Source organism: Saccoglossus kowalevskii, chromosome 4 (assembly GCF_978046115.1).
Source record: "Saccoglossus kowalevskii chromosome 4, keSacKowa6.1, whole genome shotgun sequence".
NCBI classification, from domain to species: Eukaryota; Metazoa; Hemichordata; class Enteropneusta; family Harrimaniidae; genus Saccoglossus; species Saccoglossus kowalevskii.
This window is the reverse complement of record NC_140644.1, coordinates 31,611,449-31,638,482: the sequence shown is the minus strand read 5'-3', so window position 1 is coordinate 31,638,482 and position 27,034 is coordinate 31,611,449. Positions and strand designations below refer to the sequence as shown.

The 27,034-nt window shown below is 34.7% G+C and overlaps 1 protein-coding gene across 1 annotated transcript; it reads right to left on the bottom strand.

Moving 5' to 3' along the window:
• Positions 1-7,049: 7,049 nt before the first annotated feature.
• LOC144362677 (prokineticin receptor 2-like) lies at positions 7,050-18,701 on the bottom strand. The gene is made up of 2 exons (XM_078013818.2): positions 18,232-18,701; positions 7,050-7,707 (listed from the first exon to the last, which is right to left on the bottom strand). Exons 1-2 carry the CDS (start codon positions 18,699-18,701, stop codon positions 7,050-7,052), a joined length of 1,128 nt encoding a protein of 375 aa, XP_077869944.2.
• Between the last annotated feature and the right edge of the window lie 8,333 nt (positions 18,702-27,034).

Sequence of the window (27,034 nt, the reverse complement as noted above, 5' to 3'; positions counted from 1 at the left end):
TATATTCTTAAAGGTTGTTCGAAAATTTCAAGGAGAAGTACTTCATGACCTCACAAACAAACAACCAATTGGTACAAACATACTAGAGATAGAAAGAATAGTATTCTATATGGCATATCAAGTGATAGTTTTAGATCTGTACAATCTGGTTCTACTGTAGCAGCTGATGACAGCAATTATGCACTTTTATATAAAAATTATTGTAAAAAGTTTTCTAGAAACTAATGCATTGAATGGTATCTACACATGGCTCTGTTTACCCATATGATCCAGGGTGTCATATAGAATGGGAATTAACTCTAACTGATCCAAAATATCTTATAAAAAGTCCAGATGGTGATATGAACTACAGTCTTTCTAATATCCAGCTTGAATACGAAATAATTCATAATGCTGATTTAAGTAGTAGAATTGTTAGTTTATATAACAGTGGTAAAAGTTATTTATATGAGCATGTGATGCATTTCAGACATCAACCTGGAAACAAACTGATACGATCATAAATGAGAATATAAGTGTACCCAGGAGATCATTGAAGGGCATTTTATTGCTATATACCATGACACAACCTCAAGATACATATGATAGTGAGAAATTTGTAAATCCAGAAAATTGAATCTGTGGAAATTACCATAGAGGGAGTAGCAAATAAAGTGTTTTCACAGGGTTATACTCCAAGGCATTTATGGAAAGAAGCAAGGGAATATTTTGGACAAATGGTGTCTAATCATGATATTGATATGGATGAGGTGAAATTTCTCAGAGACAAGTTTTGTTTATTTATTGACTTAGGCTTTCAATCTGTACACCATCATGGGCATGGACTGAGAGTAGTTAACACCTAAGAAGGGGTTTCATTACAAATAAAAAAGAGTGATACACATGTAGGTGACACTGATGAAAACATATGTACACATATTTATGTACTGTCAGATACCATGTGGACAATAGAGGGTAGTAAGTTAAAAAGTATTATGTATTAGTTATATAGATGAATTAGTTAGATCCTCCTTTTAATCTGATTATATGTGCTCCTACATGTTCAAGTAAAACAGAATATCTATTGCAACTCTTGAGTACACATTACATAAAAAGGTTTGAATATATTATCATTTTATATCACAATGCCTGTACATATGACAAAAGCTATGTTTACACAAATACTGATGTAAGTTGTGCAAACCTCCCCTCTGATTGGTTATTGACTACATAGTTGGATTCTATTGTTTCACCTGTTTGACCTGTGGTAAACTCTGGGCCAGGCAGGCTATTGTCTTCAGTTCTGCACGTGGTTCTGAAGAGTGAAGACGTGTCTCTGTGCCTGCTCTGATTTGTCCTGCCGTGTTGAGTTTTCTGTAAATTTTGCTAGGTTTGCTAATACTGTCCGTACACTGGTCCGGGAAGGTGCCATTAAACGAGGTAAGGAAGGTTTTATCATTGTTGGCTTCATCAGCATGAAATTATTTACAGTAATTTGTTACGCGAGTACGCGAATGAACTACGATTTTACCACTCTTACTTTCGGTTATTATTGCTGTAAATGTAAATGTTAGTATTCGTTGAAAAGTATTTCTTGAAAGCTGTTTTTATTCTATTTGCCACCCATTTTTTGTGCCCAAACACATTGCGTGCATGTGGTCAACTGCACGTTTAATAGAGCACATGGTATGTAATGTGTGCTTTGGCTTGTCAAAATGGTTGACAAATGTTTCACAGTTAGCATTGTTATTTATTGTTACATATTTTATTTGCCGTATATTTATTGGTTGTATCGCTCGACTTTTGGTACATAATAAGAGAAATGTATATTTAAATTTACTGTACATTTTATGATAAGAATTGTTTGATTTACTTCGAATATTTATAGTTTCCCCATTTTGTTTTGTATATTTTAGAACCATATTCTGTAGATTTACTACCCTGTTTTGATTCCGTAATGAAACTTATACTTGTTGGAATAAACATTCCGATTGACCATATGGAATAAATGTATCGTATATCCAGAGTACGCGTTTCTTGTTGGTGGTGTAAGAGACTGTAATACCTCGGGGAGCTTGTGATGCCTACAACTGATATCATACTAGTCATTACAGATCTTGATTATATTGATGAAAGATTACAGCTTGTGCATGAACATATCAAGATACAGTTAGCTTAATTATACTGGATGATTGTGTTTCTAGTAAAGATATGAAAAGTAGAACTGATGAAAGAACTAAACTATGATTTTCAGCAAGACTTGATAAATCGATTGTATGGGTATTAACACAACAATATTCATCCAGATATAGAGATATTATTTCTATTTTATACACCCTCTAAAAATGACATGAAAACAATTATTGAAGATTGTGGTATGGAATTAGATGAAAATGAAATTAATGAATATATTAATAAATTAAAATCTGTTTTATTTAGTAAATTAATATTTAGATTAGGATCTCCATATTAAATTACATTTATAATGTAATATTAATGGAATAATTAATCATATGTAATACAGTATTATCAATATTAATCAAATTAATGGTTATTTATTGTATTTATAAAATAAAATGTGTGTATAATTATATGAGTGAGATAGAAATAAATGATGTAATAATTGATGCTTGTATTATTCATAAAAAAGTGGTTGAAAAACCAAATAAAGGTAGACCAAAAAGGATTAAACAAGTAGTTCCTAACCAGGACATTGAACAATATAGAAATAAATTAGGTTGTATAGTCGCATCTGGTCAATCAAATGTAATTTTAGGAAAGTCATTTACATTACATGATATCAATAATATGTCAGACGCTGATATTAATAAATATTACAAACTATATGAGAGCACTTATTCAACTCTTGTTCCTGATAATATTGTAGATGGGTTTTTATACGGATCTAGTAAACTATTTAGTTTTGTGTTACCAATCGATGATGCAAACACGCTATCAAATGAACTCTTTAGCAATTACAGAGATAAATAAATTAACTAGATCATTGGCCTATAGCGTTGGCCCAGTGTTGGCAATTATGTCAGGTGGACTTACTATTGCGAAACATCTGATTAAATTAAAAAATACCAATATATGTATATTATTGGCGGAATGGGTTTGAGTAACAAATCATATATAAAGTAATGACACTTTGTAGTATATATAGAAATGAATTATGATATTATAAACCAAATGTATTGTGATGAATTGGATGAAGTTTCTCCTGTTAATACCAACAAGGAACGAGTAAAAATAAATGATGATGGCATGAATGTATGTCCAAATAGTTTATGGATATGATATTGTTCCGGAATATAAATTATATGAAAGATGTACTATAACACAGAGAAGAGGAGAACACATTTGAAAAACATATTTTTAAAATATAAGGTAAAACAGTCGCTTTGGAGATGAATAGAATATTAATTTGTCAAACTGGAACGAATATTTGAAAAGCAAAATACAGGTCGTAAAAATAATATAATGTCATCTTGAGGCAACTATTAGGCAAGCTACAAGAGTAGGAAGAGGTAATAAAAATACCACCTTTAAAGACAAAAAAGACTATAATTAAACATCATTCAATGTTGAATGAGTTAAATGTCTTTTAAGGAAATAAAGTATAATACTAATTATATATAAAAATTCAGTTGGTAGATCTAGACAATATTTTAACAAGGAGGATAGAGAGATAGCTATTAAAAAAACTGGTAAAAGAATGCATGGTACGTAATTCTTTTTCATTGTTTGGTTTGTGATATTATCATATGGCATGTAAATCAAGACATCTTAGGACAAAAAACATACTAAGAACCTCCTTTTACGTGATAATTAAATACCATTGCGCCGACTTTGCTCGCGTTTTTAACGATTTTTCGTTCTTATATTAGAGTTCTAATAATTATATCAGACTTCTATTATTTTGTTAATATTAAAACGGCTTAAAGAATTATATATAGTGTATATATATATATAAGAATGATTACGAATACTGAAAAAACTGTCAGATTTGTTCACAGTTGATGAGTTGACGAAGCTGATAGCTGACAAACATGCGCTAACATATGTTGTAAACCCACTAACTAGTCGTAAAATTAAAATCAATGGACAAACATATAAAAAAACTTATGAAACAAGGATATGAATTAAATGATGGGATTCTTAAAATATCGCTAATAGCAGAACAAAGACCTTGATATAAAAAGCAAACAAGTAGATGATTTGATAAAAAATGGTCGAATAAAATATTACAAGCAGATCAAAAGAAGGCTAGTTATACTGAAGATACATTATTTTTTGAACATCTTGACTATCAGAAAAAGAAAAAAAAACTAATACAAGATACAAAAGATGATTACTACAAATCGAGATCAAACCGTTTATATATAATATCAGACAATCAAATAAACAATTACGTAGGCAAAAGAACATAGGATTACCAGGGAAATTAGTTTGCACAGCTAACAAACATTCTCATAGGATCAAATGATTTCAAAATCGAATTTAAAACATATAAAGATTACATACATTATATAATCATAAAATCAGTTATGAAGATTGCTCCTGAAGATCAAAAGATCAGAAAGAAGTAGACCGTTTAGACGACGATTTATTCGCATAAACCAGATATATAAACTATTAAATGAATAATAATGCGAAATCGTTTGGCAATATGTTCAAACTGCGTGACAAAAGCATTACTAAATAGAGAACACGTCAATAGTTGCTTTTTGAATATCATTGTAAACACATATAAACCAGCATTCAAAATAGCAAGTAAATATTATATAATAGACCTTACACATGAAAAGTTGTGTGATATTTGCAATATAGATTATATAAAGACAACGTTGGTTTGTCAATCAATAAAGCAATGCTGTTTTTTGAAAAATACCAGCTTTGATGCTGTGCATATGGACCATTTGGTAATATCATAAAATTATTCAAACCAGATAAACAAAACAAAAATATAAACACGAGATCCCTGTATATCTACATACATAATAATCACGCATACAGAATAGCTGATACAAAATCATTTGCACAAACATACTTCAGAGGAGATGAGAATTTACAGGATGAAATTAAAACATTGACCGTATCAAAATAAGAGATTCAACAACACACAATAATAAACCAGTGTATATTAATACATAACATTTGTACATATTGATAGTCTGAAAGATTCAGTGTTTCAGATGGTAAACGGCAAACCATCGTACACCCCATACATACACTTTGAATCAAGGGAAATACAATCTTTGACAATCAAAGTAGAAAATATAATTGGTACAATAATTAAAAGTGATATAAAAACACGTTGAACTGACAAGATGAATATAGTGTATTTCATGAAGCTGATGATGCATTCTATAATGGTTTGGTTTGTCCTGAAAATATGTCATATTATAATGAACATGTCAAAGAAATAGATAAGAAATAATTGGCCATATAAGTGGTTATTTTAGCGAATTTGTACAACAAACCTATTCAGGAATTGACAGTAGAAAGGCATATACCAGTGATTTTATAGACATAGAACAGTATCCAGGATTTAATTATTTTTGGAAAAAAATATGATGGCCATAAAGTAGAAGATTACACACAATATATCGTTAAGAGCAATTATAATGCATTTTTATTTCCCTCATTATACAGTAGATGTTAAACAGGATCCCCAACAAATATGAAGTGATGTAGAATAGACGTCGATCCTCATTACATAAATCTAACTCAAAGGTGCTTGTAGATAGGTTATGGCCTACACAAAAATCGGAGTCAGAAGAATTAGATATATTGTACAAGAAATGCACATGCAATCTTAATCTGGAAATTATTGAGAAAAAGAAGAACAAAAAAAAACATTACAAAATTATTTAAAGGTACAAACCTATATCCGATTATTTAAATTTCAAGCCTTATATGGTGTTGTATATTGTTATGCAAATCTGTATAACAAAAGTAACCATGGAAATATTATATGACGTGAAATCAGGGAAAGCCCCATTTAAAGTAGAAAAATCCCAGAGGATTACCCTATTTTGAAAGACGTACCATGTATATTTTACGCTGTTTTTGTAGCCTGCTACCGTCTTTATAGTTAACAGAAATAGCTCCACCACAAAGCATACACTATTTTTATTGTTTGAGTAATGTACAACCAGAGGAACGACAAAACACAGGTCTATAGACCTCTCTGTGATAGCCCACCGGCAGTGACAGGTGTAGTAAATACATTGTCAAGTAGACAGTTGCTATGCACACACTTACAAAAGTAACTATCTGCATTTAAGAGGTGTGTTTTGAAATGATTATACGTTATTTGCAAAGCAACTACCAGTAGCAACAGACACATTGGTGAAGCAATCCTCTCAAGAATTCCAAAAAAATGATAATTATGTGACTCCATTGGAAATGTACATAAAAAAGTTCCAATTAAATGGATATTATCAACCAACCCAATAAAAAGATAGTTTGACCCTTGATAAAAAACTGATCATGGTACCAGTTTTGGCGGTCATTATATTTGCTACTAAACCAATAAAAACGTACTTTTCAAGTGTATACATGGTTCAAGTAGACATAATATACACATAGCACTTCTACAACACAAATACCTCTTTGTTCCGATACATACCATTGAGGGGTACACAGGGTAATTTTAGACGCACTGGTAAACATTTTAAACGCACTTATAAAAAAAATAAAAACATATAGAAATTTCAAAATCTGAGGTCATGTATTTTGGTCAGAAGCTGACGGTAGTATATAAATATAATATTATATATAAGAGATATATAAATATACATTATATAGAAGAGATTGAAACCTAAGTCCTAGTCCCTTCTAACTGAATGTGTCAAAGAGAGAATCGTAAAACAAGATTGAACAATTTACCACAGCTTACTATAGTGGGATATATCCTCTAAAAAGGCGTTCTACGGACATATAATTGATGATAAATGTTGTCAACGGAAACAAGATTTACGAAACCGAAACCATGTCTCAGGATACATAAATGAAATAATGTAAACATACGCATATTATTCACTCATCTAATTCAATATGTTTCACAAGGCGATGTCAATGGTTCGGTGTGCAGGCACGTGGTTGGTTAGTACGTTCCGTCTCGGAAAGCAATTCAACATACGGAGCTCGGATGGAAGTTTGCGAATCTTGCGTAGCATATTCTTATTCATCCCTACGTAAACAATGGTATTGGCCATGCTATTGCTCACTGCTATTGCTTCTACCACATAGAAGATTGTAATGCTGTGAACATATTCATTGTATATCAGAGGGAAAAAATCGCGAAAGACTGTATAAGCATAATATGGTAACCAACAGCACACAAATATTATTACAATAATAACAAAGAGTCGCACAGTGCGCATTCGTGATTTGTTCCGACGGGATGGATGGCGACTATTAGACATGTTGTTGCCTATTCTTATGTAACAGAAGCACATGATAGCAATTGGGACGATGAACTCCCCAAACACGATTAACATGTCGTATACTTTCAACCAGATGATTTTCTTGTATAACCAAAACTCGCCACAAAAATACGAAACGCGATCACGATCATAAAATGGTATGACATCAGTAAACATAACTATAGGCGTGACTATTACAATGGAAATGACCCAGTTACTGATTGTTGCCACTTTCGCAATAAGACATCTCTTACGTGACTGCCGTATTCTAGACGATACTATGTTGAAGTACCTGTAAACAAAATAAAAAAATAATGTTAATTTTTAAAAGTAACAACATTAATAATTAATGAAAATAATAACGGTTGTTACCAAGTTGTGAATATAAGATATATATAGAGAGTTAGCGGCCAGGAAGACTTTATTCATAAATTGTAGTCACTCATTTCCAGTTATCTGAGATTTACCACTAGCTTTCACCATCTATGCTGTCTTCGAAAACATATCCAGATAATAAAATACAGTTACTTCATTACATCACTAATCACTTAATATTTTTAAAAACTAAGCTGGCAGAAAATACAGAAAATAAATAAAATTAATGGAGGTTCATTCATGAAATCTAAATATCAAGTTGAATTTTTTGTTTCCATGGCAACCATAATTAGTCTGTATCAAGAGCAACACCTGCTGAAAATTGTGTATTATTCCATTCACAATACAAAATATTGTCAAAAATGCTGTTACCAGAAACAGAAACCATGTCAAGGCGATGCTGTTGCTGTTCTGTCGCAAAGAGTAACAGTGAACAACTTTGCATTCTTTTTAATACATGTGTATGCATAAGTTTAGATGTCCTTCATTTCTTATTATGTAATTGGACCCGAATTGTTAACCGGAAATGATTGGACAGTACATTAAATCCGACAGATACTGGCTAAATAATTGATTACTCCCCATGTTCAGGATTGTTCTTGAATCAATGATTTTCTATCCTGGAAATTGTATGATAGTATGTTTTATCCTACTTGCAGAAAAAAACCCCAGCAAACTAATACTACCAATACCATAATTTTCTTGGTAGAGGCAATAATTTTAATAAATGCTGCTACGTGACTTAAGTCTGTTGAAATATGTTTCAAAAAATATAGTAGTTATCACTAAGGACACGTCCATTTGCCAACAAAATGAAAGTAGCTGCGATGTACAATATATGAACAGTACGCAAACCACAATTCATATAAATGACAACAGGTCACTTTGAACTCACAATAAAAAAACTGACACCCTAATGTCACAGATGGTCCACCAATTTCTAAGACGAAAAGGCCATTTTCAAATAATTTTGTACAAATAAATTACACACTGTGTCAGACAGTCCTAATATAGACATTACATAGACATTATTATTTCGTTATTATTGAGTTTCTTGAATTCACATTCAATTTTGGGCAACGCCCTCTTTGAGTTCAGTATTTTTATCGTATACACTCTCGTTGTTGTTACTGTTGGTTCTTCAGCTATGTTAGAATAAACCAGTAGTGGGTACGCATCGTTATTGCCTATATCGCCTGTCACATGGATATTGCTTCAAGAGAATGCCATTCTGTCTCACAAGTGCAAGTGAGATACTACAGAAAAGGACTTTCCGAATGTTCTGTGATATTCATGTTGTCCACTAATTAGCCAATGATATGCTGATAGTTTCGCCTAAGGAGGAAAGGCATGACACAACAGTGAAGCAGACATTGGAAAGAGCACAGGAAAATGGCAAGTTCAAAAAGAGTGAAGTGGTTTATCATGGAGTGAAGATTTCTGGCAACAGCATAAAGCAAATGAAGTGAAAATCAAGGCAATAAAAGACATGCCAGAGCCAGAAAACAAGCAGTCCTTAATGCAGCTGTTGGGAATGATTAACTACCGTTCCTAAAAAAGCATAGGTGACAGAACCACTAATTCAACTCACCAAGGATGGAGTGCCGTGGTTTGGGGGATATTCCCAAAGACAAGCAATGGCACAGATAAAACAAATTCAGACGTCGTGTTAAAGTTTTATGTTTATCACAAGCCGCTGGAAATTCAAGCAGATGCTAGTCAGAGTGATGTAGGAGCTTGTCAGTGAAAATAGTATTTGCAACAAAGCATTTCTATCACTGTATAAATGGCACAGAAACTACAGTCCATTCAGATAACAGACCACTGAAATCCATACAGGATCTCCACAAAGTATCAATTACACTGATGCTCCTGAAACTACAGAGGTACAACATCGATATGGTCTACAAGCCGGGAAAAAAGATGTACGCAGCGTACCTTAAACATATATACACCATACATCAAAGTCACAGAAATCAGATGGCATACATGTAATCTCAGTGATGATATACTGGCAATGTTCTTCACGGAAGATAAACGAATACAAAATGAAACCCGGTCAAGATAAAACATCACAAATGATGGAGCAGTATCAACAGAAAGGATGGCCAATAAGATCTGCAACCGTATTATAATTTAAGAGAGCAAATATATGAGGAAGATAACAGAGGCGGCGGCACGAAATTTTGCATGGTGGGTCTACTCACCATCCTTGCGCCGAAGGCTCGACCTTACTAGGAAGTTCTTAACAATTTTGAAATCTAGACCCCCTGAAACGCATTTGGAGGGGCAAATGTAGCTGACACAAAGACTTTCAGCTTAACTTTGGAGGGGCAACCCCCCGACATTTTTGCTCTGCCTCTCTGTGCCGCCGCCGCTGGATAACCTACTTTTCTTGGCAAATCGATTAATCATACCAGAGACAGAGAGACCTCTTACTTTAGAGAAATTGCACTCTGGGCACCAAGGAGTTGAAAAGACAAAGAGCTTTGCTAGAGAAATCATATACTGGCCAAGACTAAGCATACTTATTAAGGACACACTATCTAACTGCCAGGTCTGGTAGAAATTCATTAAGCAGCATGAAGTATCTGATGGTTCTTGGCAAAAGTTTGGAGCATATATTTTTTTGTATTGTGACAGAGATTACATCATGCTGGTAGACTACTACTCAAAGTACCCTGAACTAGCAGGATTGTACAGAAAAAACCCCAGCTCAGTACATCTATAAAGTCGTAATTAAGACTGCTGTCTCATATATTTTGCTTGACAGACTAGTCATATTTGGTATGTTCATGTCTTCCGAAATCATTTATGGAGGTCTTGCCCAGTGTCTCAAGTAATCTTGCCTAACTATTTCTGCAGCTAGTGAACTATGTCATACTAAAGAACATGTATGCTCTGTAGTTTCTTAAATCTGAGACATGAATGTCCATAAGCTGCAGCTAAAGACATATTACTTGAAAGACTTTAAAATTGAAAATTTGGGAATTTTAAAATTTCGAAATTGAAATCTCGCCACTTGTCACAGCTTCGTCTGTAAACCACGTACACATCAAAGTAAAAAGCTGAATTCATGACATCTTCATGTTATTGATGGTTAAATAAGTGAAGAACTTATTTGAAACACTTAGCAAGCTTTTTCGGGTACGAACATACTATGATCTATAAAGTGTAAGTGTCATCCGCAGCTCGACGAGTGTTCATAACACGTGGTATAGAGCCAAATTACTTCTACGTCAATTTCAGAAATAACATCGATAACACCTTTGACAAAATGAAGACTCTAGAAAACCTCAAGAAGGATGAATATCGAATAGGACTGGATGATCAGTGTTAAGTGAACAGCACCTGAAATAATGTGGCACAAGAACCTGAATCAAGTACATCCATGAGAAGCACAAAAAAAACGTATTCAACTGACGCAACTAACACTGATGAAAGAGGCTACACCACACAGTAACAATAAACTATTATTAGTATATAATGCAGGAAAATCGCCCGCTCAAGGTAACAACCATGTAACGAATGGTCTCGATAAAGGAAAATCGCATGCCAGAATCAACGACTGAATGAACTTTTTTTTAAATTTTAGGACTATTGTTTTATTTGTGTAACATAATGCATGCTTCCTATTGTAAAACAATACAAGAACAATACAAGTTTTCATTATTTTCGTTGGCAAAGTACTACAACCTCCCTGATCGGACACCATGCATTTAGTCAAGTTGGTAAGATTAGGGAATACCACCTACAGGTATAAATTATTATCAGGCTTTTGATGCTTTTCCGCATCGAAAGCCTATTGTTATTGTAATGTTTACTATTATTATTATTCTTATTCTGCCGTTTTTTAAAACTCTTCTTCTCAAAGACGGGTTACCCACTTGACCTGATACTTCACAGACATAATCTATATGCAATTCTCTAAAACGTCAGTTTCCGATTTTTGATATGTGACGTCATTCGGCCGCCATCTTGGATTAAAGGCAAAATTTTCAATGCCGAATTGCACACCTTTCTGAGGGTCTGAGTCCTTCCAGTTTTTGATGGTAGCAGTAGTGGGACAAGGGCTACAAATTTCAGTAAAAAAAACTTTAGCGGCCACAGAACATTTTTTTTGCTAGAATTTTCGGAATTTTTGTTTTGCATCTCATTTACATAATTTTTGACTAATCCACTAACCCTGCGTAAGTTTGAAAGATCAAGTGCCATAGTATTTATTTTTCCAAACGGCTTCTCCAGGCGATGAGCCATTTTTAGAAAATGATTTTAAAATGTTTTTTTCATATTTTTTTATATTTTATCCTGCAAAGCATTATGGGAAAGGGGGAGGGCCCTGTACATTCTGTTTTAAATATCTCAAGCACTATTACAGATAGGTACATGCAACCAGTGCAATATTGAAGCTATGTGATAAGAGATGTGACTAACGTATTAGATGACCATATATGGTCATGTGACCTCATTAAATATGCATGTCTCTAATATCTCAAGTACTATTCCATGTAAAAACATGGAACTAACGTTATATTGAAGACAATGGACAAGAGAATTGACCAAAATATTCGTTGACCATATATGGTCATAGAACTCATTAAATATGCATGTCTCTAAATTCTCAAACACTATTGCAAGTAAAAACATGGAACCAATGCTATATTGGAGACATTGGACAAGAGAAGTAGCTAAAATGTTCAATGACCATATATGGTCATAGAACTAATTAAATATGCATATCTATACTATCTCGGTCACTATTGAAGTTAGAGATATGAAAATAATGCCATATTGAAGGCATTGTACAAGAAAAATGGCTAAATTTTTCAATGACCATATATGTTCATATAGCTAATTAAATGTGCATTTTACTAATATCTCAGGCACTATTGCAAGTACAAACATGGAACCAATGCTATATTGAAGACGTTGAACAAGATAAATTGCTAACATGTTCACTATGCTGTGACTAGATCAACATACATTGTGATCGATTTGCCTACAATATATAGTAAACGAATCACAGTACATGTCTCCACTACCCTAGATATTACAGAAGTGTAATGTCATAACTATGTTGCAAAAATGCAATTCAGCGCTAACTCAGGCATAACATCGAAAGCCGGTAGTCGCTGCTTGCAGCTATATTTATTATTATTTGTCACACGCAACGTAATAATACCGTAATTGGTATAGTACATGTGTGATGGTTCAAATACCAAAATGGCAACAGTAACATAAAGACTTCCCTGGCGGCGATGATAACATACGAACACGGAGTCAACAGATGAGGTTTCAACTGGTACTGGTATTATTATACTCTGCAAACATCAAGTACAATAACGCGGTAAAACTCCAAACTTCCAATAACTAGATACTTAAACTCCAATACAATTCAACGAGATCTCCGATCTGATCTCAGTGCTGAACAACTCCCCTATATATACCCACACTGTCTATAAATAGACCATTACATCAGCATACATAATGAGTCTGGAACTTACTACAAATTTCTAGAATGTTCCATTACCTATTCAACCAGTTTCTAAAAATTCCACCCAGACACAGTACGGTTCTAGAACATTCTCAGTCACACGGAAGTGGTAAACAAGTCGTATGCGACATTATTATTAGTATTAGTATTAGTATTATATGAGATTATTACAAGGATACCTCAAAGTATGCACGAAGACAGTACAGCAGGAATATCGACCGACGCGCAGCGGAGTTGAAGGCGGGCAATCAGATAATTGGCTTGATGGATATAAAAACTATTACAATAATCCAATCTAGAGGTTATGAAAGCGTGAATTAACTGCTCAGTACTACTACGATTTAAAACATTTCTAATACGGCCAATACGACTTAACGCATAAGAGGCTGATTTACACACACTTGAAATTCGTTTATGGGATAAAGCACAACTATTAATGTGAACCCCAATATCACTCACTAGATCAAAAGGATTGATTTCATCAGAACCGACGCGAAGACATGATTAACACTCATTCTTACCATATTATAAGTACATCACTGTCATTCAAAACCAACCGAATTTTAATTAATTTACACCTCAATCACAGGTCTACACATTTCAGTGTTTTACACGTGATGTATAATTGTGTACCATCAGCATACATCATGACATTCAACAAATGTTTCTTCACATCTTTCAAGGGAGCACAACAGAGAGTACAAAGAATCGGATCTAATACACTTCAATGCGGCACGTCATACAACAGTGTTTGTGGTTCCAATGATACACCATTAAACACATTGAGTTCTATGTTTTAAATGCGATGAAAACTAATTTAAAGCAACACCCTTGACCCATACCTTGTCTGCAATAGTTTTAGAAGTATGACGTGATCAATCGTATCAAAAGCAGATTGTCTAAATATACCATCACATTATTTTGAACTTTCAATAAGGCTGTTTCTGTACTTTGGTATTGGCGATATGCTGATTGAAAATTTGAGTAAAGTGAATAATTTGACAAATGACCATTTATTTGTTCTACAACAATTTTCTCGATAACCTTTCCAACAAACGGCACATTGGAAATAGAGCGATAATTTGTTAGTACATCAACGTCGAGCCCAGATTTATTTAAGAGGCCGAACAATAGCGTGTTTACAATCTTGAAAACTTGATGACATATTAAAAATGGCAGATAATCTAGGTGGAGTTTGTAGAAGACCCAGTTATATTCTGGCAAACAATCACAGGAACACCACTACCTTTACCCGATTTGCGAAGACAACTATGTATATTATAACAAGAAAAAAGTGAGCGAAATTCGTTTAAAATCAACTGCTGCTGTAGTGAATTACTTAACCACGATTCCGTTAAGACAAAGACATCTGTATTTTTCTCTGCGATAACTGAGCACAGTAAAGGAAATTTATTGTTAACGGACCTAGCATTCCATAAACTAAAAGTCGAGTTCTTCTGTTGATCATGTTGAGGAAATTTACTCACTGTTTTTGAATCTGTTTACACCCGATCCACCGGCTGAACATTTTCATGACATCGTCGTAAATAATCTGGCAAGTTAGTCAGATCATGCAATAGGTCATCCTATTGTTAATTGGCATTATTTGAAGATAAAAAATAGTTATAATTAAGACGAAGGGCACGTTTTTGTAATTTATACATGTTAATGGGGTTAATCTTGTTCGTATTTTCCCATATAATATACGCAGCGCGATATAACCGCAGGGCTTTAGACTTACGCATACAGTAGAATGCCAAAGTGCTGATTGAATTCTGAACTTCACCTCGAGCTGAGAGAAAACACGCAACCCGTAATCTTATATTCTGTATGGGTCAAGCAGTTTTGCATGAAAACATCAAACGACCAAATGTCTGTCCGCCTTTGTGTTATTCAAAATTCTCAACATAAAATAGTTATACCGTGACCGATTAGCATGATTTGAAGACAACAAAACTTTTTCTTATGGGGTGATGAGACAAAATGAAAGGAGAGCACGTTTTTGTAGTTCATAAATTTGAATAAGTTTAGTTATGAATGTAATGCCCAAATCACGCAATAACCGATATTTATTCGGTAGCAGCTAAAAAAGCAGATACAACAGTTGAGACGCGATCATTAACCTAACAGCATTACGATCGTCCGGTACAATTCACACGTCATTCGAGAGACTGTGAATATAGACAATATTCAGAATAGTTAAAAATTTCGTTGGCAGTAAGGTAATCTCAAACATTGGTAAGACATATGCACCACAGTGTTTGCCTATATCTAAGCTTTCAGAAGCTTCGTAATGTTTAGAAGATGTCTGAATAAAAGATCAATTTTAACACGCTTATCACCTGTTTCAAACTTAATTGGACTAGTTGCTGACTATCATCTACTAGATCTTATAAAGTATGCTCGTGAAACGCTTCGAATATAACGATAACGAGACCATCTAGGTAAGAAGATTTTACCGAACACTGATTGTGAATGTACTGAGACAACCATGTGCATAGAATTGACAGCATGACAGAACGTCTATTGGAGTGTTGGCTCATCCACCAAGTTGGAGATCAGTTTCGTTCACAAAATAATCGTCAAATACAGAATGGCCACAGCATACCTTCATCGGATACAGATTTAACTATTCTTTAATTATCATAATTTCCATAATATTAAGTACCTATTGTAGTTCTACTGGGATGGTTGGTGGAATGTGTACAGAATATTTGGAACGAGGCTGTACAATGATTTATGCAAATAACATTACTAATTGGCGTGGAATGTCCGTGTGTTAATAAGTTAATTCAGCAGTCTGGTGACATTGAACTTAATCCTGGTCCTTAATTCGGAAAAGGTTCAGCTAGCATACCGTCAATAGCATGTAAATGTTGGATGGAGTACTTTTCCACGTGACATAACCCTCAGAGTTCAAGTGGAGACTGAACGTTTGATATATTTGAGCGAAACATAATATGAATGCGTACATTACAGGCGACGAAATTGTGAAAGCAGTTGCTGTAATGAAAACGGTAAAGCGACTGGTCCCGTGTCCAGGTGTGTGTTTTTTTAGTCCTCGTTCGGACGCAGTCCGAAAACGGGGACTTATGTTTTGCCCTGTGTGCGTCCGTCCGTGCGTCCGTCCGTGCGTCCGTGCGTCCGTGATCACCTGTATCTCGAACATGCATGGACCGATTAAGTTCAAACTTCACTCATACATCACACATTATATGGGACATATGCACATGCATTTTTTTCATGATCTCATTAACGATAGCCAAATGACGGCCGCTTTAAGGCCGAAAATGCATTGAAATCGCACATTTTCACCATTCCGGACCCGGATCTCAGTTATGCATGGACGGATTTCATTCAAATTTGGTACATACATTAAACATAATAGGACCTTGATGCACGTCATTTTTTTTTCGGATCAAGTTCGAAATAGCCGACTGGCGGCCATTTTGTTTTAAAGAATTCAGTTCTGGATCCGTATCTGAAACATGCTTGGATTGATCGAGTTCAAACTTCACACACACAAGGTACATCATGTCACAAATATGTATGTGCATTTGTTTCATGATCTCATTAACGATAGCCAAATGACGGCCGCTTTAAGGCCGAAAATGCATTGAAATCGCACATTTTCACCATTCCGGACCCGGATCTCAGTTATGCATGGACGGATTTCATTCAAATTTGGTACATACATTAAACATAATAGGACCTTGATGCACGTCATTTTTTTTTCGGATCAAGTTCGAAATAGCCGACTGGCGGCCATTTTGTTTTAAAGAATTCAGTTCTGGATCCGTATCCGAGACATGTCTGGATTGATCAAGTTCAAACTTCACACACACAAGGTACATCATGTCACAAATATGTATGTGCATTTGTTTCATGATCTCATTAACGATAGCCGAATAGCGGCCATTTTAAGGCCGAAAATGCATCAAAATCGCACATTTTCACCATTCCGGACCCGGATCTCAGTTATGCATGGACGGATTTTGTTCAAATTTGGTACATACATTAAACATAATAGGACCTTGATGCACGTCATTTTTTTTTGGATCGGGTTCGAAATGGCCGACTGGCGGCCATTTTGTTTTAAAGAATTCAGTTCTGGATCCGTATCCGAGACATGTCTGGATTGATCAAGTTCAAACTTCACACACACAAGGTACATCATGTCACAAATATGTATATGCATTTGTTTCATGATCTCATTAACGATAGCCAAATGGGGGCCGCTTTAAGGCCGAAAATGCATTGAAATCGTACATTTTCACCATTCCGGACCTGTATCTCAGTTATGCATGGATGGATTTTGTTCAAATTTGGTACATACATTAAACATAATAGGACCTTGATGCACGTCTTTTTTTTTCGGATCAAGTTCGAAATGGCCGACTGGCGGCCATTTTGTTAAAGAATTCAGTTCTGGATCCGTATCCAAGACATGTCAGGATTGATCAAGTTTAAACTTCTCACACACATGGTACATCATGTCACAAATAGATATGTGCATTTGTTTCATGATCTGCTTAACAATAGCGGAATGATGGCCATTTTAAGGCCGAAAATGCATCAAAATCACATATTTTCACAATTCCAGAACCGGATCTCAGTCATGCATGGATGGATTTTGTTCAGATTTAGCACAATGTGTTGTACATATGCAGGTGCATTTCGGTCATGATCTGCTTTGAATGTATATGTCACTCAAATATGAACGGAACGGGGACGTGTCATTGACAATGACTTGTTCAAATGTTAGATTAATCTTCCAATCATTCAAGAGCTATTTGATGGTACTTTGAATTTGGGAATTTATCCCAGTATTCAAAACAAGATTAAAATCAGATCTAAATAAAATTATAGAGGATTGAAAGAAAATGTCATTGCCTGAAGTGCCACATTAATTTCATAAATTCTACTGATATCTATGTGCATACTCACCGGTCAATGGCTATTAACACCAGCGAATTTGTAGACACAAACAGAGACACACATTTCACGTAAGCAGTGGCGATGCACACGTTTTTATTGAATGGCCAGCTCTGCTTCATGTAGTATATGGCATTAAACGGCGTAGAAAACACGGCGACCAGAAAATCAGAAGCAGCGAGGTTAGCAATTAACATGTTGGGTGCTGTTCTCATGTCTCGAAAACTCAGTAATATAAATATAAGTACAGTAGTTCCAATACCGCATATTATGATATTTAGCGAGTATACCAGGCATACTATCGCTTTCACCACTGGGTGGACGATTGGGAGCGAAGAGTTTAAGAAAACGGATTCACCATCATAGTTGTACGCATAGCTGTTATCACAGGGAAACAAAGTATCATTATCAACTGCATAATCGGCCATGCTTGGTTTGATACTAATGTCACAGTAATGAAAAGATTCGGCGATGGTCGTCATCGTTGTTCACATGAGAGAGACGGGAATTTACAGCCGTTCTGAGAATTATTCGAACAGTCAGTTAGCAATATATGTTGGAACTTTGCAAAACACTTGGGTCTTTTCCAATCTAGACTTGATGGCGCCGTTGTATTGGCACGCCCACAATTGGAATCATTCCGTTATCTTGCAAAATGCTGGTAAAACGCTGTTTTCAAAACGACACGCACTGGTTACCATATATTAACAGGTTATATGTTGTATATGCATTCAAAGTGTTATTTTAAATTTTTATAACCATCTGAGTCCACCTGACATAGCGTAATTTACAAAACAACTCCCGAGTGTTGAGTAACCCCAGGTATAAAAATACTGGGCATTTATGTAACCTATGATGAAAACAAGTTCTTTGAAGAAAATTTCAAAAATAAATTAACAAAACTAAAACAAATATGTAATATGTGGTCTCAAAGATCACTCTCAATTATTGGTAAGATTCAAATTTTGAAAACATTCGGCCTTTCACAGTTTCTTTTTATAGCAACAATGATTCATACACCAAAACTAGTTATCAAAGAGATAAAACAGATTATATTTAAGTTTATTTGGAACGGGAGAGACAAAGTTAAAAGGAATACATTGATCTCCAGTATTGACAATGGGGGTCTTAATATGATTGAAGTTGACTCTTTCATAAAGGCACAAAAAATAAAATGGGTTAAAAAATTTATCTCTGGTAGTCTTGCTGGATGGCAAACATTTATGAATAGGGCTTTAAAAGGTTTTGGGAGTAATATTATTTTTTTGTGTAACATTGAGATTAAAGAGTTGTTAAACAAGGTCCCACTTTTCTATTATGATATTTTACAAGATTGGTCAAAAATTACCCATATAATTCCTGAAACGGTACAGCAAATTGATAGCCAGATACTTTGGAATAATAAATTTTTAAGATTGCTAACCACTCAGTGTATGTTCGGGGATTGGCAAACAAAAATATTAATAGGATCGGGGATTTAATCGACACCAATGGAAACTTTTACAATTGGGGTTTTTGGAATACTAAGGTATTTCTCAAGTAGAATTTTTCCAAATTCAGGGCATAATAGATGCTATTCCAAGGGAATGGAAAAGTATAATTCATAGAAACAGACATACAAAGATTGATTATGGTGAAAGGATTTATTGCAAGTCCTCCTATATAGATATTAATTCAATTACAAGTAAACAATTTTATAAATTGTTATGCAGAGATATTGTTGAGACTCCAACCATTGTCAGCAGATTTCAAGAACTGTATGGTGTATCCTCGGAAATGAGTAATGTGATTTTTTCACTTCCTTTTCAGACAACTATAGCTTCAGCCATGAGAGCTTTTCAGTTTCAAATTTTACATAGATACCTACCTGTTAATGCAAAATTATTTGAATGGAGCCTTGTAAATTCTCCTCTGTGTTCACTCTGCCAATTGTATAATGAAACAATTGAACATCTTTTAGTTGACTGTCATCATGTTCAAAAATTATGGAATGCATTGCAGGCAGGGTGTAGTATTATTCAACAAATAGAGTGTAATAAAGTAAATATAATTTTAGGTATTTTAAATGATGACAATCTAATTTTGAACCATTCTATTTTACTGTTCAAACAGTATATTTATAGCTGTAGAAGAAATGCTACAATCCCTTCTGCTATTGCGTTTAAATCACTAGTCCGTGAAAATAGAAAAATAGAGTTGGAAATAGCCCTATATAAAGGAAAGGAACAATATCACTATCGTAAATGGGAGCTCTTAAATAATTGGTTGGCTTAATACAAGTAAATTAATCTTGTTTTTGTTTTTGTCTCACCACCGTATACCAGACAGCGTTTGTCATGTACTTTTTTTTCCCAGAGGGGATTTCGTCATCTGCTCTGTATTGTTTTTCTGTATTCAGAATAAAAAAAAAATGTTAAAAAAAAAACAGGTATTAATGAACTCGTCGTTGGCGGGAAGGCTCAAAGTAAAGTTTCTTCGCGGGACGCGCTGCAGTTTCGCGCCAAACTAAATATTGTTTTTACATTACTGGTGCTGTGAGTACGTCAGGAATACACAGACGGAAAACTCGATTATAATGGTTTTATGAATTTTGTCAAATCAAAAGTGCCTTCCTTGATCGAATCACGTTTTCAACTGCAGTTTGAAAATGACGGGGTATAACCACCGTTATTATGTCTAGCGCATTTTTGTAACAGGTACAACTGACTAAAATGAGCGAGGGGTTGACATTTTTCGACAGATTTAAGCAACATCCAACATCAAAATTACTGAAAATAATTACAATATAATCATAAACATAGTTGAACTCTGGTGACCTTGCCCTTTGTTATATAATATAATTCCCTTTATCATAGTTTGTTTCAATATAAATATGCATTGTCATAATTAATTTTGAATACAAACAAGTTTTGGAGTTGAACCAACAGTGGGGAATCAGTCTACCGAATGTCCTTTAAAGATGTAAATATCTTACAAAAACATTGGTGCCTTATTTGTTTAATTATTTTAAGGGACATAATTTCCAGCTTTATTCAAAGTAATTCAGATATTTTAGTATAAAAACAAATGCCTCATTGCAAAAAAAGTGCTGCATTTAGACGTGAATAGATTCATAAAACATGCAAGATAACAGAAAATCTTAGCTGGCTTTTGTCTAAGTATTTTGTACAGCTGTCTGTAAAAAAAATAATGATTCACTGAGACAAATATGAACTGCCTCATTGTGTGACTACTGTATTATATGAAAAGTAAAAAAAAACACCCTTTATGAATAGCTATCATGTTGCAAGCTCTGCTTTGTATGCAAATCAACTTAAATAGTTAGTTGGTGTCCAGTGGAGAGAGAAGTCAACAGTACTGTTGCCTCCTGAGAATTTACATCTTCAAACACTGCAATCTTTGAAGTGTGTTTTTAAACCAGTATTATAAAAACTCTATCATTCTGTTCTAATAGCTGAAACATATTCCTGTGAGTTTTCATTTGTCGAATGAACTGTTTGTCAAATACAGAATACATATATTTTAGAACAATTTTCTTTTTATAATGTGGATGAAATGTTTTGCTTTTTATTTATTTTTTATGTATTGTTTTTGATTTGGTAACTTTGAACTAAACAGATTTTCTATTAGCTTCAGATCTTGATCAAAGTTTGGCACCCAGTTCATATGAGTGCTTATATTGATTTTCTGACATCTTGTTTTCTGTAAAGATTTTAATGGAAGGTTTGCAAATGTGTATCAGACTGTGCATTTTCTCCATGAGTTGGTTTTGAAACCCAGCATGAGATTCTGAGATACATTACCAAGGATATTATTACAAGATAAATCATTTGCTTCATTGAACACATACAACAATGCATATTTCCACTGAGATCAGTGACCTGTTATGTGTATCACCAGTGATAAGTCAAGTAGAAACAGTCAAAATATTTTATCAGATTTTCTCAATTTTTGCATGATATTTTTATACAGGACATCTGTTGTTCAAACTCAGAGAAGACTTTATACTGATGAATAAGGTGACCAAGTTTGGTGAAGTTTGGAATAGAATTAGTAAAGTTATCATGCACACAATAACAATTATTAACAACAACGACAACAACGACAACGCCGGACAAAATTTTCCCCTTAATATACCAGTTATACTTTAAGTTTCCTCTGATGTTATTATTTGAACTACGAATGCAGAAGTGACCACGTAGAAATGAAAACTCTTGTTTCATACCTCAGGTCCAGTCTGCCATAGGAAGAGGACGCCCTCAATCAAATTGACTGAAGACCGCTGGTTTCCAGACATATAGTCATTTTCAGACGCATACTTGTATGACCAAATGTGGGGATTTTCCAACAATTCCTAATCTATACAGGATACAACTTCTGCGGCCTCGACGAGTTAGGTTAGCGACGTATGCACCATAAAATTATATGGTCCCCCATAGAATGTTCACACATTCGTATCTGTTGTGGTGAAGAAGCTCATGATGCGAAGTGCATATACATCCTGTTCTGACTTGTTCGGTATTATGATATACGATTTTATGTACGGACTTGTTATACGCTCTTAAATTGTGATCACTCGTGTATGTATGTATGTATAATATGTGTCTCATCAGACAGGCGTGCGGTATGGCGACGAGAACTAGACATCCAAAAAAATAATACACTTTATAGGGCACGGATGCGGTTGGAATGACAGAGCACACGTGAACAAAATTGGAACTTTAATGGTAAACTAAAATAACCTGATTCATTTCTGAAACCAGTTAGCAATAATACAAACATATATGAGGACTATAAAAATGTGAACAAAATGAAGAGAACGATCTCAGTGAGGTCACATCATGTCAGGTTAATTAAACAATTATCTAAGTCTTGCCTATGTTTCTACCCAGCTTACCCATGTTACAATAATAAATGAATATATGCCAATGAATCCGATAACATAGACAAGGTTTGCTTACACTCGATGACAAATGTAGTACAAGCAGATTTAGAAGAAATTCAGACTCAGCTCAGCCAAGCTTGTCACACATGTTTTAAGATATCAGTAACGGCCAGCAGTTGTATGACAATAAATGTCATTGATAAACGAAAAACACAAGCTTGGTAGTGTGACGTAGTTGAAGCTGGATTCCTCAAGACACTAATCCGGGGATTCCTTTTCAGAGAGAAGTTTCCCGCCAAAAAAACACGTGTAGAAAAGATATTCTAATGTTTGAAAGAGTTTTAGACTAATAAGAAAACAAAAATGTACTTACGAAATTAACCGTTTCACCCATTTTTTTAATTCAACCAACGTCTATACACAGGGCTGACTTTAATATTCAATTCGCAGTCCCGAGCATCGTCCGAATCGCACGATTTGTTGGTGTCTCAAATTTAGTCAGTAAGCAATTATTACCCATTTGTTATTGTCAAGTTTTCCCATTGCTTTCCTTGCAGTCAAAAATGGAATAAATTTCAGGACAAGAATAATCCATCGCAGCACATACACTGATATTTTTTTTTACATCAAACTATGACCCAAAAGTATTTGAGAAAGAGACGTGGTATATTTTACTGTATCTTTGCGGATTTTGTTATTAGCTGTACAATAACCTATTTGTTAGACTTTAAATGTTGATTGTTAGATCTGTGTATCAAAGTAAACAATAGTTTATTAAAATATATGTTATTATCCATGTAATATTGGGGTTGTTTTGAATCCCATATTATTTTCAATTTTCCTAGATGAGTTCCAGAGTAGTAATCACACTTTAATGCAACATGGTTTTTGTTTGCATGTCGCATACCTTGCGATATGTGTTGATAGTGTTATTGGATTGCAGAGATTGATCAATATTTTAAATCGGTAGAGAACATTTTGAATTCAATTGAAATACTAAGGAAAAAAGTAATGGTGTTTTGTACAGGGGGGCATAATTCAGAAAATCAACAAACAAATAGGCTGGGAACGAGATTAGGGACATAATCCCCCTACATTGTTCAACGACTTAGAAGTGAAAGAATAAGCTATGACAAGTAAGTTTAATTGATACATAGCTGGGAAGAGGGTACCCCTAGTGCTCAAAAGTGTGACCATTTTTATACCTGGATAGTGGCAAAATCTATACCCATATTTATACCAAAGGACCATTTCTGTCATCACTGTTTATTCCAAATAAAACAGTTACCATATTTAGTAACACAGTGTTTATAAATATTACCTATATTTATACCTATCTTGACCAGAAATAGCATCAATACTTATACCTAAAATCCAAAAATCCGAGACCCATTTCAGGGGTACGTCCCTATTAGGCAAGTTCGGATATTATTCTCGACAACACTTGATATCAGTTTAGTCATTTCAGAGTCATAAACAGCTTACAAAATGTTTGGCTTCCTGATCCGGGTCTCACTCAAATCAAGCATAAACTTTTCCGTTCTCTACACACCAAAACAGGATAAGTTCAAGGTATAATGCAGCATCAGTGTTATCAAGGACATGCTCCAAATGATTTATATTGGAACTATTTTTCATTTCTCTGACGTGTAGATCAGTCAAAACATTATGGCCTATGGTTATAATATAGCTGCCAAGTCCAAAATGTGCTGTTACATCGTTATCTATCATGGCTCCACTGAAACACTCCATTCATTGCAGTATTTCTATATTTTAACACGGCTACCACTGGTCACACAAAACGAAATACGTGTTATGCAATGAAACATTTGTTTCGGCACTTAAAGTTCCGTCGAGGTCAAATATTAATAACCGTGTCTCCCCTTGCGGTAAATGAGGGCATTACAATAAACATACAATATAGCTGGCATTTATTACGCTCTAATGACCATTCACTGTCACTCAATTCTAGGCTATTCCTTGCATTTCAGTGTGCCCCACACTATGTTATGATACATCTCACGGCCTTCAACTTGACCAACTCGGGCTTAAATGTGTAATCTATCACTACCATGAATATTTCCTTAGTTGAACTACTTACCTTATTCAAATTTGTACTAACTCAAACCTCCATTGGTTTTACGTTTTCATGATGCACTGGTATTGTATTTGATTTAATATAACGTGCATGCAACCATCCATATCGACTTGGTGCTCTGTGTGTTATTCTTGACCACCATACTACATGGATAGGTACTTTTTCTATTACCACAGCTTGATCCTCATTTGCCTCGATTATTGTCTTTGGCCACATTTGAGGTAGATTTGATGTTTTTTCTAAGGAAAAGTTGCCATAACTTGCTCATCCTCGGGGAATCCCTTAGAATAGCATGGTTTTCTACCTGGTTTTCAGGTGGAATTATAAAATAATCTCTTCCTGAATACTATTTCTTACCGTGCTTGCTTTGGGGTCAATAATAACACATTTTGGAGAGGAATCTCTCTTGACGTTGAATGGAAGACATTGCTTATGAATCAGCATCACTTTCTTCATCATTAACATCTCCTGCATTATCATAATCCTCAAAAGATTGGGCTTTCCTATGACCTCTTATCCTTTTTTGCACTGTGGTGCCTGTTTTGATGCTCGCATCGACTTGGAGAGTCTCCCCCCCTTCAGACTTCGATTTCTCTGGAGTTATCAAGTTTGGATTGAATAGGGCAATCACCAAATAGGCCTCCTCCTCCCAATGTTCAGCTAGGTTCCGGACAAACACTATCAGCTTTTTCCCGAATAGATTTTTTTAATTTTTTGTCATATCGCTGTTTTTTCGCCATTATTTGCGTTTTTCGACTTAAGTTGGTATGCATAATCAAGACGCTCTGTGAGGGTATTTGCATATTCATTGTTGTAGTTGTCTACGGCTCATTTGGGTGGATTCCCAAATGTACATCTACAGGTGGAAAATGTCTCTCATGTATGTTGTAAATCCATTACCATCATTTCGTATAAACGTGTACTTTTGGTGAGATAAGTAGGATTCTTTTCTGTCTCCAGGTTCCCTAAAATGTTGAGATGCTCTATTAAACCTGTCTGTCCATTCAAACTGGTTGGCAGAGTTGTCTAATTACACTTGGAGTACATTTGGCCCACTTGATCGGAATGCAATTACTTTGGAAATCCATAGTAGTTTAAATAGTAATTACACATATGCTTGGTGGTTCTTTTTGCAGTCTGGTTCAGAGTGGGTATGGTTATGGTATGTGACCCAACCAGACAGCAATATTTTGAGGTTGAATATTCTCGTACCTCCACATCCCCACATCATTCTTTAATGCAGGCAAATAATTGACAAACTCATGAATCATCGAATCTGAAAAACATCGGTGCCCAGTGGTATCTAATTTTTCTGGGGACAGTGTGTATGTTAATAGCAGCTAATAGCAGTGTTTGAAATTACCGTTTCTGCCGGGTCACCACGTTTTGCAACGTCACTGCCTAGTTGTGCACATCGTTTTTGATCAGTAGGTTATATGATGAGTACTAGTAAAGCATTAAACTAATTAGTAACCTATTTTCATATTGCTTATTTCGTTATTCTATGTTTATGTTTTAACTGAAAGAAATGTTTGCCCCTTTCTGTTTCATTCGCGGTAGAAAACAGTAATATAAAACTCACGTGTGCACTCTATGACATGGACAAGTTTTGAAATCAGCAGTTTGCATTTAGCAATTATTATATGTGGGCGACGACTCGAAAGTGTTCACGCAACTGTGGCTTTAGGTTATGTATTACGAAAGTTCGCCGGCAACCTTAATGGTGTTTTATTTATTTGTTAATACAATAACGAAATACAGAAGAAGTCATAAGTGAATTCTAAGTGAATTCTAATATCCCCCGCCAGCAAAAATAAGCTGAAGGATTTCTA